Source organism: Gymnodraco acuticeps, unplaced genomic scaffold, assembly GCF_902827175.1.
Source record: "Gymnodraco acuticeps unplaced genomic scaffold, fGymAcu1.1, whole genome shotgun sequence".
NCBI classification, from domain to species: domain Eukaryota; kingdom Metazoa; phylum Chordata; class Actinopteri; order Perciformes; family Bathydraconidae; genus Gymnodraco; species Gymnodraco acuticeps.
Window position 1 is genome coordinate 3,445,070 of NW_022990295.1, and position 13,490 is coordinate 3,458,559.

The following is a 13,490-nucleotide window of genomic DNA, read 5'->3' on the forward strand; positions in this document are numbered from 1 at the left end:
AAAAACAGATGGACGATATCCTTAAGTTTTACATTCACTCAGTTATAATGTGGTGGTTATACGTAGTTTGTTTTAAATAATTATTGATCACATTATATAGTACATATTTCTTAATTTAAGCTCCAGTATATAAATATGTTTGGTGTGTTTTTTAGGTATATTTGTTATTGACCGAGTAAGCGCTTTTATTTTGAAGGCAGTTTTTCCAGGCCTTGACCGTAATGCAGAGGATATTCGCGCACCGCAATACAATGTGCGGGCTGGCTTGACTGTGTTTTCCGAAGTGGAAACTGCCTTGATCTCAGTATCAGCACTGACTGTCGTCAGTTTAGAATAACATGAATAAGAGTAAGTATGTTTAATTGTACGTTTCCTTTTACTAGAGCTATAATAATATAAATAACCAAGGTAATGTGTTTGAGTAAACCAGATTAAATGTTTGATTCTGATCCTGTCCATTGTGTTTCAGTCACGGCTGTCGTAATTGGAGTAGGAGCAGCAGCTGGAGCATGTTTGTACCCTGTCACCATTGTTGACTTTCTAATGTGGAAAATTAATACCCAGTGACGTGCTAAACTGAGCTTGTCTCTGCTGGTTTTTCTGCAGTGGTTGGTGCGGTAGGTGTTCCTGTTGTTCTGGTCGGCATAGGGTTCACCTCAGCCGGGATCGCAGCAGGCTCCTATGCTGCCGGCATGATGTCTTCGGTTGCGATCGCTAATGGAGGCGCAGTGGCAGCCGGAAGTACAGTGGCTGTTTTGCAGGCAGCAGGTAAACAGCATGATTTCATTAACACACATACACACACACCATTTTTCTTTATCAAACTCACATTTATTCATGGCCTGTAGCACATTCATATTAATTATGTCTTGTATTATACTGTCAATGTTATAGGCTACCTGATCTATAGTGTATTTAAATACTATAGCCTACTGCTGTTTATAATGAGCATATACTTCCTTATACTGTTCATAGTGTACTGCAGTTTATCGGCCAGATGTATATTATACCATGAACAACTCAGCTTGTTTTGCACTTCTGGTTATAGATGCTTACTGCATTTCGTTGTCTTCGTACTCTGTCCAATGACAATAAAGTTGAATCTAATCTAATCTAATAATGTGTAGAGATTGAACAATTTAAAAAAAGGGGGGTGAATCATGTGCATGTAGTGCAGTGTTCAACAAAATACAGTATTTAGGTGGGTTACAATAGTATCTTACTAATACACTGTGATGGCAAAAGTGCCACTGGTTCATGTTGAAAGACTCTTAACTTCAGGTTAGCTACATGCATTTATGTCACTTGTGTTTTCTTGCTGTAGGTGTAACTGGACTATCAGCTTTCACTACTGCAACTATGTCTGGTGCTGGAGCAGCAGTGGGATGGCTGGCCTACAAATTCCGTGGATGATCCTAAACGGGGTTTGCCAGTTTAACCTCCAGAGACCCACCCATTCATTTTTGTCCTCTGTGGAGCACATTGGGTTTTGGTCCATTACTTTGAGGTTATACATGCCCCAGCATTAAGTCCAAGTGTACTCCACAGAGGACATCCTGGGCTTTTCAAACATATGACATATGTGGGGGTGTGGCTTTGAATTTCAAAAAAGGATGGAGTACTACAAATGAGGGCTCAATATTTGTTGCATTTTCAAAATGAAAATGCCTTAACTGCTGTAATTCACTGTTACACTTTTTTCATGTGAATACAAATATTTAAAAATATATATATTTGTTGCATTGAGTTGTTGTGCTCTAATGTTGTTTGTATACTATACTTCGCATAACTAACACCCGATGTCCTCTACAAAGGACACACAACAAAACAGAAATTTAGTTAGTCATTATGTTTATACCACCCTAAAGACTTGTGTGATCTAAAAAAAAAGGAAATTTGAAACCTTTTTCTTTCTGGGTCTCAGGAGGGAGCCAATTGTATATAAATAATGGTCACTAAAGTGAAGTAAAATGTCATCCTTGTGGTTCATGAGATCACCAAAGTCAGTAGGACTCATTCACAGGCCATACCATACGTTTGTGTAAAAAATGTAATGTACATCCATCTAATAGTTGCTTACATACTATGGTCTGGGGCCTCATTTATAAAGGGATATACGCTCAAAAGATGGCGTACGCCAGTTTCTACGCAATGTTTGCGATTTATAAAAAAACTAATTTGATGGGAAAATGTGCAGTCCTCCACGCAAACTCTGACCCATGCGTACGCACTAAGCACAAAAACGGGAGAGACGAGAAACTGCGACACCGTTGGCAGAAGGAAGAATGGAGAGAAATATGTGGAAATAATACCATAAATAGAATGTTACCTCTCATTTATCATATAGGAAGAATTACTTTTCACAAATTGATTAAAGCCAATCTTAAAATGATTTAACAAACGCCTGTTTGAGACTCCTCAGCAGGGCCGGCTCTAGACAATTTGCTGCCCTAGGTGAGATTTTAGCTGGCGGTTGGCGCGCTATGGGATTAGTTTTGTATCATAAAGATAAAGCAACACTTTCTCAGAATAAAAAACTATGAGTTTAAAAAAAAAAAAACTGAGTCAAGCAAAATAAAATACATTTCAAAAGTAAAACTATAAATTGCAAACAAATCATTTGTGTAATCATGTAAACTATAAGTATTTTTTCTTTGTTTTAACATAGGTTTTTGTTTGCAGTTCTTGTTTCTTCTTTCTCAATGATCAGACTTTTGCTCTCGCTGCAGCTCTTCTCGTTTACGTTCCCTCATTTTTTGTTTTCGATTTTGACACAAACATCCCAGGTGGGCGGGACTTTAAGGGGTGCGTCCCCATTGGCTACTCAGTCACAGAATGACAGCCCACTACACAGATCATACAGTGCAACTCATGCAGCAAACTCCGGAGTACACTCGGCCACGTTAGTGTCGGTGTCTCCTGGGGAGTTTCATGAACATATCGGACTTATCTTATGGATTGCTGTGCATTAGACTTGTGTTGTGTAGTTTATACTTTATTCCAACTTTAAATATTTTAATACCTGAACACACTGCTGCTGTTAAATAATTTCCTAATTTGGGATTGATAAAGTGTCTGTCTGTCTATTTATTTTATAGATTAAAAAAACACATCTATGTATTTTCAAGCTAAAGGTGATATAAACTGTATACTATTATTTTTTCAAAGACATGTTACATTTCAAAATGTTTAGGACAAACAATTAAAGACTGCTTTAATTTAACAAATTCTATAATATAAAAGTGGCAGATTTGCTTTATTAAACAGACCAGACCTAGGCTGCATACCAACACAATTAGGAACATGCTCACATCTTACTATGTTGGTCTGAAGAGCTGAAGCATTCATACACAATGGATACAAACTGTGTTGTCTCATTCTATATCCTGTGAGAAAATGATATACATTTAGCATAAAAAATTCAACATACTATTCCTGAGGAAGATATGAATAATCAACAGATTTTAATGGAATCTCTAACATTTTCATGTAGAATAAAGACAAAAGAGTGATTATACAAATTACATTTATTGAAATTTGAACCAGAAGATGAAGTCTCAAACAATGTTTTAAATAAAAGGACATAAAACAAAAAGGTGGATAATAATAATAATAACATCTATTAAATATATATGTAAAGACATTTGGTCAAATGAAATGACACTGAGCCAGTGATAACAGCAACGCCCAGCGTGGATGAAGATGGTGTAGGTCTTTCTTCATGCCCCCCTTCCTAGGATCTAATGCTGTCCCCTCAGAGGAATTGGGAAAACGGGATAAGACCTCTGGACGTCACGCTGTCTCAATGATCCACACTGTTAATATGAGAGGAAAATAAATGTTTTAGGAAATGAAAAATATGAAGTTAACAAATAAAACACAGCTCAGGAGCAGTCATGGACGGTTTTCCTACAAAGTTAACTCAGCCTCCATTGATTTTCATATCAAATTAGCGTGTTAATAAAATAAGCTATCATGGCTTATACTTGCATATCTAAGCAGAATCATGAAAGCCTGTTGGTAGAGTCAGGCACACGAGTCCGTTTGAGTGTGTGCGCCGGTGTCTGAACGCTCACTCACTGCTCGCTTTGTACAGGGTTGCCAACTTTGGGTACCTGGCTGGAGTGAGATTTTGATATCATGGGTTTAATTACATATGCGCACGAAATGACTGCTATCGTGTCAGCAGCGGGACCTTAGCATAGCCTATATATATATAGGATATATATACAATATATACAAATACACAATATTGGACACAGACTATAAAGGGCACAAAGTTTCATTCACTATTGAAAGTCAAACACGTTTGTTTCCACTGTTTTATTGTGTGCCTGTCGCGATAAGCAATTAATTGACGTATCGTACGATAAATAAAAATGAACTCGATAAATTGCCATTTACATGAGGATGTGACTAGCAGTTTGAAAGGATGTACTTGAATTATTATTATATATTATCATTATGTCAGTGGTCTAAAATGGTCATACAACGGTGCCGACAATATTATCGTTTATCGCAATAATTTCCGGGAAAATGTATCCAACAAAATTAATTATCGTGAGAAGCCTATACATGAAACACACAGACACAAACAAATATACAGACTTACTCCAAACTGCCAAATATATTAATTAACACACTCTCTCTCTCATATACTCTTTGACTCTATTTTGGCCTAGTAGAACAATAAGCAGCAGACTTTTACTTTTTTATCATTTCTACTGGTTCTTAGATCTGAGCATGCGCAATACGGGTCGGCAGTTGCGAGAGAGTATTTTTGTTGGGTAATCTATGGTAGGGCTAACCCATACAGTGGTGGGGCTCATGTCAGTATTTGCAATGCAATTACATACACGCTCCCCTTGACAGTGAAACGCCACGCGTGAGGTTTAGATTATTTCCCCGTCTCAATCCAAATTGAACTGTATGAAATAAAAAGGCACATTTGTCTTGTAGTAAATAAAAAGGGTTTTTTTTTGTTTTAGTTTTGAAATAGGCTACTAACATAAAATACACATTCTGGTACTCTCTTGAGAAGAAAAATAAATAAATCTATTACTACACGACATATTAAAAAAATGAATGCCATTTTAGTTTTTTGTTACTTTGTTCTGAAAGCTGAACCTGCTGCTCCTCACAGAGAGAAGAGGGAAGAGGCTGTGTGAATTACTTTACATTGTGGATAAGGGTGGATATGCCCCATTGTTCTTTGTGTCAAAATGAAAGACAGCCCACACACCTATCCAGGGACGTGCACAGACATTTGGAGGGGCTATTGCTCTAAACTGGAAAAAGGGCCTCCCCCGAAAAAAAACATAAGACCTTTTTTTAATGTAAAAGAAACCAAATGATTATTACATCAACTCAATTGAACAGTAATTCACATCTCATAACAAAATAAGCTAAGGCGACTACTTGCATTCGGTGACTTAATTTAAAAAATGAAAATCAGGGACATTTTTTGTTTTGCGGTTCATATCTCATTAAAATATCTAATGTTAGTAACTATTAAAGACAAAATGGAGACAATTCTGTTCTAATGTAGTTTGACCATTGTAACTGCTGTGCAGTCCAGACATACTGATAAAATAGGGCCTCTAACCAGGGGTTAAATTGGGCCGGGGCTGTCCGGGGCTCAGCCCCGGCACATAGGACGATGCTCTGACGTCATCGCCCTCGCTCATTTGTCATTTGTTTAAGTCATAATGTCAAAACATCTCTCGTTCTTAATATAGACTTTATTTAGGGTCGATATGTGCTGACTTTAAAATTTTAAATAGCAGATCTCTGTGACAGGATATCGTTTTTCCGCTTAGTGAACGTGTGTCTCTGCTCCGATCAGGAGCTGCAGCACCGTGGCTCCTTCGTGCAGAGTCTGCAGCGGTGTGTGTGTGTGTGTGTGTGTGTGTGTGTGTGTGTGTGTGTGTGTGTGTGTGTGTGTGTGTGTGTGTGTGTGTGTGTGTGTGTGTGTGTGTGTGTGTGTGTGTGTGTGTGTGTGTAGAGAGTCTGCAGTGGTCCCGCCAAACTCCCGACCCGTCTTGTAACACGGAGCCCGTTTCCTACACCATCAGGGCCGGTTCTAACCAATTTGCTGCCCTAGGCGAGATTTTAGCTGGCGCCCCCCCCTGCCAGAAAATCGTTCAGTAGAACAAATAAAAGTATCCAAGGAATACACAATAGAATATATAAAAAATAAATGAAAAATCTCTACAAAAGACCAATGCACTACAAAAACAGAAACGTATTGACATAAGTCATATACATCAAAGGCTTCAAATGTATTCGGTATTGTATGAACATGTTTGAATTGGGGTGTGGACGTCACATCCTCTAGGGGGGACCGGGGGTATGCCCCCCCAGGAAGAAATGTTTGAACATTTAAAGTAAAATGCTTCAATCGGGTGCACTTTGAGCACACATTACTAGAGACCTGACCTAGACAACTCTAAACACAACTCTAAACACCCATATGAAAAAGATTGGTTTACATTTTAATAATCAAATAAGTATGTGAACATAACCAATAACCTACCATAGCCAATAGCAAATAAATGCAACTTATTTTATTTTTGTTGTTCATTCATATCTTATTTTACCTAGTTAACGTTTATTTATGCATATTTTTGTATCTCTCAAGTTTTAAACGATATTTTTGGTTTACTGTCCTATAGTATACATTGAAATGATTTCAAACCTGTTTATCCCAATAATTATAAAAGAGTGCCTTGGAAATATTTGTTTACATAAATTGCATTTATCTCTCTCGCTCGATCCCACACCCACTTTGGCTGTGAGCTGCGGACGCCTGATAAGCCAACACCCCCCACTTTCATCACTTACAGAGCCCATCGTACAGGGCAAATTAAAAGTGTAACCGGGGTGAAAAGGGTGTTACCTTGACTTAATTATGAATGCTGTTACATCAAGGCCGAAAATTAGGATGAGCGCAAACAGTCAAAATGTTTTTTTCCCTCCCAGAGCTGCCAGCGCAGCGCCCCCCCCCCCCCCCCCAGATCTGATGTAGCCAGGCAGAGCGCACTAGGTTTTTTTTCTGATTTAACGACCAAAGAAATCGCTGCATGTCTTCGGATTACATCTCTGGACTTGAGGGGTGTGCTCTAGGTCGTTACCAGCGTAAACTAGAGCTGTGTGGGTTGTTGGATGTACAATGTATGGAATTACGACCCTCAAAAGTGGCCTTCGGTCGATTTTGGCTGCATCTACGTCTATCTTCTGGAAACACCAGGTGAATACCCCATTTGTCACAATAATATTATCATGCCAATGCATATATGTGGTATTTTAGAGTTGACTATATTGATTAAGACAATCGACTATGATATTATGTATGCACCTCGCGTGAAATTGTTGATACCGGAAGTACGGTGTCGCCCTCGGCCCAAAACCCGTATGTGTGTGTGAAAGAATGGGGACGCACCCCTGAAAGTCCCGCCCACCTGGAACGTTTGTGTCAGAATCTCAAACAAAAAGTGAAGGACCGCAAAGAGAGAGCTGCAGCGAGAGCAAAAGTCTGATCATTGAGAAAGAAGCAAAGAGAACTGCAAACAAAAACCTATGTTAAAACAAAGAAAAAAGACTTATTGTTTACATGATTACACAAATGATTTGTTTGCCACTTATAGTTTTATTTTTGACATTTATTTTATTTTGCTTGACTCAGGTTTTTTTCTTTTAAACTCATAGTTTTGCTTTATTCTGAGAAAGTGTTGCTTTATCTTTATGATACAAAACTAATCGCATAGCGCCCCAGCCAGATAATCGTACAGTAGAAAAGATAAAGCTCAATAGAGTATCCAAGGAATACACAATGGATGAAAAGTATTAGTATTAGCATCTGTAAGTGCAGCCTTTACATGTTCATAATTTAACTGTAATGTGTATTTTCTAAGTGTACTAATTATTATTGTTGTAATGTTTCATGCGTGCAATATTTCGTCTTTTATTTTGAAGTCCAAGCTCACGTCTCGTTATGCTGTTCTCGCGTGAGTTAGAGAGCGAGAACATGAGAAGCACCCTCAGAGTAAGATGCACGGATACTTACAGCTCCGTTAGTTTTCTATTCTTATACATATAAGTTGTGAAGAGAACTGAAGAATACTTCCCTCTGTTTACAGAGCATGCAGCCCAACGAGGTATGTTGTTGTGTTTGTATTACTTTTATGTTTATTACCTTGCTAGTTATCTCACATGTTGTGCATGTTATTCTGTGTCTAACACGAAACTATGTTTGTCATTTATACTGTTTGTTTGTGTAGTTTTCACGGTGGATTCGGAGGAATAAACCTGTAATGAGAAAGCCACTTGTGTCTGCCTGTGCTTCGAGGGAATAGACCTATCGCTAAACCACGCCCCAAATAGAATTTGTCCAATCATATCACAGCGAAAATCCCTCCTGACAGAAAACTCGGACATCACCAGAAAAGCCGTTTGTGGGGCGCATCAAACCAAAACCAGACGTCTGTGATCGAAACCACTGTGAAGAATTCAGTTTCTATGTTTATTATCTAGCTAATATCTGATGGTGAAACGCTGTGCGTGGGGTACCTGTAATTTCGGACACCAGGTACCCTGAAAGACTGGATGGAGGAGTATATTTCGTACCTTTTCCGAAGCCCAAAAGAAAACTCGACAAATGCAAGCGGTGGATTATGCTGTGTCGTCAACCACATACACAACTGAATGTGAAGACAATTATCAAGGACACTTATGTTTGCTCAAAGGTAAGGTCAATTCATAAAGACATCATATTTGACGGTATGTATTAGAAACGTAGACCAAACTATTAGTTTGCTAACGATTGACTTTGACTGCCAACTAGCTAGCGTATATCCAGCCCAGCTAGCTAACGTTAGCTGCCAACTTGTTAGCCAGCTAACTAGCTACAGTGTTATCAACATCAACGTTTGCTGTCTGACTTTTCGTCCTCGCTAGTTAGCTGGTGTTTTTAGCTAACTTTTGCTAACTGTCTTTTCACCTCAAAGCACTTCAGAGATGGGAAGCCAACTCTGGAATATCAGATCCCATCCGGGCTCTCGTGTGTGCTGCTCCGAAAAGACACAGACCCTCACCCAAAAAAAAGGTAACGCTACAGTCAGCCAGGTGCATAACAGTGAAAATGATGACCAACAAGGACAGTTATAGTTATAGATTTAATGTAGTGACCACCACTGCTAACATTCAACATCATATTATCATTTCAATGGTTACTAGGGATGTGCATCTCCATCACTGAGGCCGATGCGATGCGCATCTGATACGTTGCCACGATACGATACATTAACGATACATTTGAAACACCAGGCGATGCGATACGATACGATTCACCCCTGTTGCGATACAGTTCGATACGATTTGATTCAACATTATGCGATTCGGTGCGATACGATGCGATTCAACACGATGCAAAAATAATGATACTTCAATTTGGTACGACAGAGGATTTTTGTTTTATTCCTTATATGCAGCAAATCATACATTAACAAAAAAGTGCTTTACATATTTGGTACTGCACATCGCATCATGCCGTTTATTTTTTTACCTTTAAAAGCTCTCCAGAGTACAATTGTATAACACCTCACAGTTAAACAATGTAAGGATGCATTGCTCATGATTAACAATGTGCAAATAACAGCTACCATAGAGCAATGCCCATACAGCTGCCAGCCTGATGTGCTTAACACTCATTCATAGGCTAACTCACCAGTGAGCAGAAAGCGGTGGGTTCTATATGAACAATAAATAATACAAATAACTTTTCACAAACAGGTATTTCATAACTGCTTACAGTGAGGAATACATTTAAATTATTATTGGCCGTCACAGGCTGCTGTAAACTAAACACCACTCTCTGACAGAACACCCCACTGAGTGATTTAACTCATATGTCTAACTTTGAGGTTTCTCTTTTCAGCCGCAGACCCCATGTCGACTCTTTATGTGCGTCGCTAAGTTCCTCGTACTACTTGTGTACTTTAAATCGGCTCGGCATCGTTAACAATTTGCGAGCGATTTTTCAAGTTGACCGTCTGTGCCGCGCACATATACCATCAGGACGTTACTGATGGGGTGCGGCTGCGGAGTGATACTGTGTGTATGCAAGCCCGCATCTAGGACGGATCTATGTATCATGGCTGTAGACCTGTTAAGTAATAAAGATACCTCATACAAAAGTCTACGGATACCTTATTACTCTCCATGACCTGCGGTCAACTATATAGCCTAGCATAAAGGACTATTACACCGTCTTTCTTGAACAATCCGAAGTGTTACCAAACGTTTGATTTGTAGGTATTTTTCGGTGCGCTGTGTTTCTCTTTCTCTTCGACTTCCGTGTGTGTTGATAACTGAGACTCTCGGCCTCCGTAGTGGCGAAGCAAATATCAAAGATCGTCTCTGCTGAGCGTTGACAAGATTAGGGGATTTTATATGAATGAATCGGTTTTTTACCGATGCAAAGACGCTACGCAATCGATGCATCGCGAGTTCAACCCGGTTCAACCCAAACTGTAGCCGATGTGCACTCTTTCAACCGGTGCACTCGCATCTTGAACGTTTATGCCGGTGCACCGATGCGAATCGGTGAATCTTAACATCTCTAATGGTTACACAACAGTCACCACTACACACGACAGGCAACAAGATTAGATATTTTATATAAAGAAATACATGGCTACCTTTTTACTCTTGCTTTTAACTATTAACTTTCATCTGCTGTTGCTTTTATTAGCTCTTGCTTCTATTTTAATGTTATTTTAACTTGAACTCCCCCCGCGGCCATTGTCAAGAGTCATTCACGGTCGGCTTTGTTTGTCCGAGTTTTCAAAGGGGGCGTGGCTTAGCGATAGGTCTATTACAGTGAAAACTACTGTCCATCGACGCGAGTGTGTCTTAATTGACGAAGCGGCAACTTCAGAGGATCACGGACTGAGCACGAGGCTGTCTTCAAATGGCCGCCGGAGGAGGAGAAACTACGCATGCACACACAGAAGTGGACGACGCGCGCAGTTTTTAAAAGAGCAACGCTTCAAGACAGAGCCATAAAGAACTTGGACACTAACGGCCCGTCCACACAGCGGCGTGCGTTGAAGCTTCCAACGCTTCTGCCCATTCACTTTGAATGGGGTCACTTTTAGCCGAACTGCATTTTGGGAAGCGACGTGGAGCGTTGCTGGCGTCAAAAGTTGAGCAATGTTCAACTTTTGACGCCTCGACGGAGGCGTCAGCCAATGAAATCCCGTTTATGCAAATCTGCCAGTACAAGCGCTAGCCAATCAAACCGCGTGTATGCTGGGAGAGACTACGCAGGTCATTTCCTCATATTAAAAAAAATGGATGGAAAATTCATTATAGCGGTAATGAATCACCCGGTGCTGTATGATCAGTCTCTGTTGATCTACCGGGATACAAACCGGAGGAGCCAGGCATGGAGGGAGGTGGCAGAGACAGTGGGTGAAACTGGTAGGTTTTTGCCTGTTTGGGGATTTTATATCCAATTTACTTCGTTTTAACATTGCTATTGCTTTGTATGTCGGGGGCGGGAGATTCATGTGATTGGTTGTTGGTCGCGTTTCTCGCAAAAAATCCCCAAGCTTCAGATACGCCCACCTCCAAGCGTCAACGCACGCTGCTGTGTGGACGCTCCGTAACGGCCCGTCTACACTACAGGCGTCAAAAAATGCTTTCAATGCTTCGCCCATTCATTTGAATGGGGTGACGTAGGATATTTTCAAACTTCGCCGAACTGCATTGTGGGTAGCATGGCAAGGCGTTGCAAGCATCGCGAGCGTCTATCGGCGTCAAAAGTTGAACAATGTTCAACTTTTGAGGCTCGATGCTTGCTCGAAGCTGGCGTGAGCCAATCAAATCCCGTTTTTGCAATTCCCGCCAGTACAAGCGCTAGCCAATCAAACCGCGTGTATGCTGATCCCGCAGGTCTTGACTATTTTCCATATGTCATAAAATGGAGGACAAATTAATCATTGCCGTGGCAAATGTCCCAGTCTTGTATGACTGTACTCTGTTCACCTACCGGGACCTAAACCGGAGGAACCAGGCATGGCGGGAGGTGGCAGAGACAGTTGGTGAAACTGGTAGATTTTCTGGGGAGTTTATATCCAGTTTACTTCGTTTTAGCATTGAATGGACAGCTAGTAATGTAGCATAATAACATATAATATATATTAATATAATAATAAAAAAACATTATAAGTATAAGCATAATATATAGAGCTATCAAGCATAGACAGTATATTTAGCCAGCTAGTAATGTAGCATAACATATAATATATATTAATAATAAAAAATGATATATAATATAACAAGTATAAGCATAATATATAACATATAATACATGCAGAGGGTGTCGTTTTTCTCATACTGATATTCTGAACAATCTGTGCTGTTGTATTTGCTGTAAAGTGTCTCTACTGTAGGCTAATTTTATTATATGTACAGCACTTTGGCTCGACCAAAAATCGTTTATAAATGTGCTATATAAATAAAACTTGATTTGATTCATAGCTATCAAGCATAGACAGTATATTTAGCCAGCATGGAATGTAGCATAAAAATAGCATTCATTAATGGAGGAATAATTTAGTAAATTCAAGAAATTCACTTTATTATTTATTAACTTTATTATTTCATTTCATTTTATTAGATAATGTCTGCAAGAAGAGATGGAAGAGTCTGAGGGACAGGTTCCGCAAGGAAAAGAATATGGAGAAGGAGGCCAAAAGAAGCGGGGCAGGGTCTGCAGGGGGGTACAAGCCCTGGCGTTTCATGGCAGTGATGGGGTTTTTAACCCCATTCATCATAGACCGTGAGACGTCCAGCAATGTCCCCCGGCAGACCCTGCCTCCATCCACCCTGGTGGCAGAGGAAGAGAGCCAGGTAGACAGTGAGTCAGCCAGCCAGTCCACCAGCCAGTCCGCCAGTCAGCCAGCATGTCCACCAGTCAGCCAGCAGCAGTCAGCCAGGAGGAGAATGCTGAGGTCCGGGGCAAAACACGGGGGAGGGGGAGGTAGATGTCCCCGTTTGAACGAAGTCTGCTGTCTGCTGTCAGCAATTACCAAGCAATTGCCCAGCCAACCCCACCAGTGGTGGAGGAGGACGAGGACTTGCAATTTTCAAGAGCCTCTTGCCCACCATGAGGCAGATGACAAGGGCACAGAGGGCAAGAGTCCGCCTCGGGGTACACCAGCTAATTTTTGACGTGGACCAGCAGGACAATTTATAATTTAATAATTTTTTCACACATACTGATCCACATTACATTTGTTTACACTCATCACACACACACTTCACTCAAATTCACCAAATAAAACATTATTTCAAGTATGTTATGGCTATACTGTGTCTTCACTTGTTCATGTGGTTTGTCAGTTGCAACATACCAGAAGCTTCATGTATGTCGGTATATATAATGTGCTTTCTTCTGTAATTGGTCATGTGAAAACCTATTGAAA

General features: G+C 40.1%; 2 protein-coding genes across 2 annotated transcripts; both read left to right on the forward strand.

Annotated features, from left to right (window-relative positions):
- Window positions 1–204: 204 nt before the first annotated feature.
- Window positions 205–1,729, forward strand: LOC117549867 (interferon alpha-inducible protein 27-like protein 2A). Its single transcript, XM_034221971.1, has 4 exons — window positions 205–348; window positions 470–511; window positions 607–768; window positions 1,325–1,729. Exons 1-4 carry the CDS (start codon window positions 339–341, stop codon window positions 1,411–1,413), a joined length of 303 nt encoding a protein of 100 aa, XP_034077862.1. The 5' UTR covers window positions 205–338; the 3' UTR covers window positions 1,414–1,729.
- A 10,183-nt stretch (window positions 1,730–11,912) lies between these two features.
- On the forward strand, window positions 11,913–13,397 carry LOC117549841. The gene is made up of 2 exons (XM_034221941.1): window positions 11,913–12,118; window positions 12,607–13,397. Exons 1-2 carry the CDS (start codon window positions 11,984–11,986, stop codon window positions 13,234–13,236), a joined length of 765 nt encoding a protein of 254 aa, XP_034077832.1. The 5' UTR covers window positions 11,913–11,983; the 3' UTR covers window positions 13,237–13,397.
- Window positions 13,398–13,490: the final 93 nt, after the last annotated feature.

Coding starts and splice junctions, on each gene's coding strand:
- LOC117549867 (XM_034221971.1), top strand. Junction 512..606: donor AGGAGCAGCAGCTGGAGCAT/GTTTGTACCCTG, acceptor GTTTTTCTGCAG/TGGTTGGTGCGGTAGGTGTT. Junction 769..1,324: donor GGCTGTTTTGCAGGCAGCAG/GTAAACAGCATG, acceptor TTCTTGCTGTAG/GTGTAACTGGACTATCAGCT.
- LOC117549841 (XM_034221941.1), top strand. CDS start 11,984: ATGGAGGACAAATTAATCATTGCCGTGGCAAATGTCCCAGTCTTGTAT. Junction 12,119..12,606: donor CAGTTGGTGAAACTGGTAGA/TTTTCTGGGGAG, acceptor AGCATTCATTAA/TGGAGGAATAATTTAGTAAA.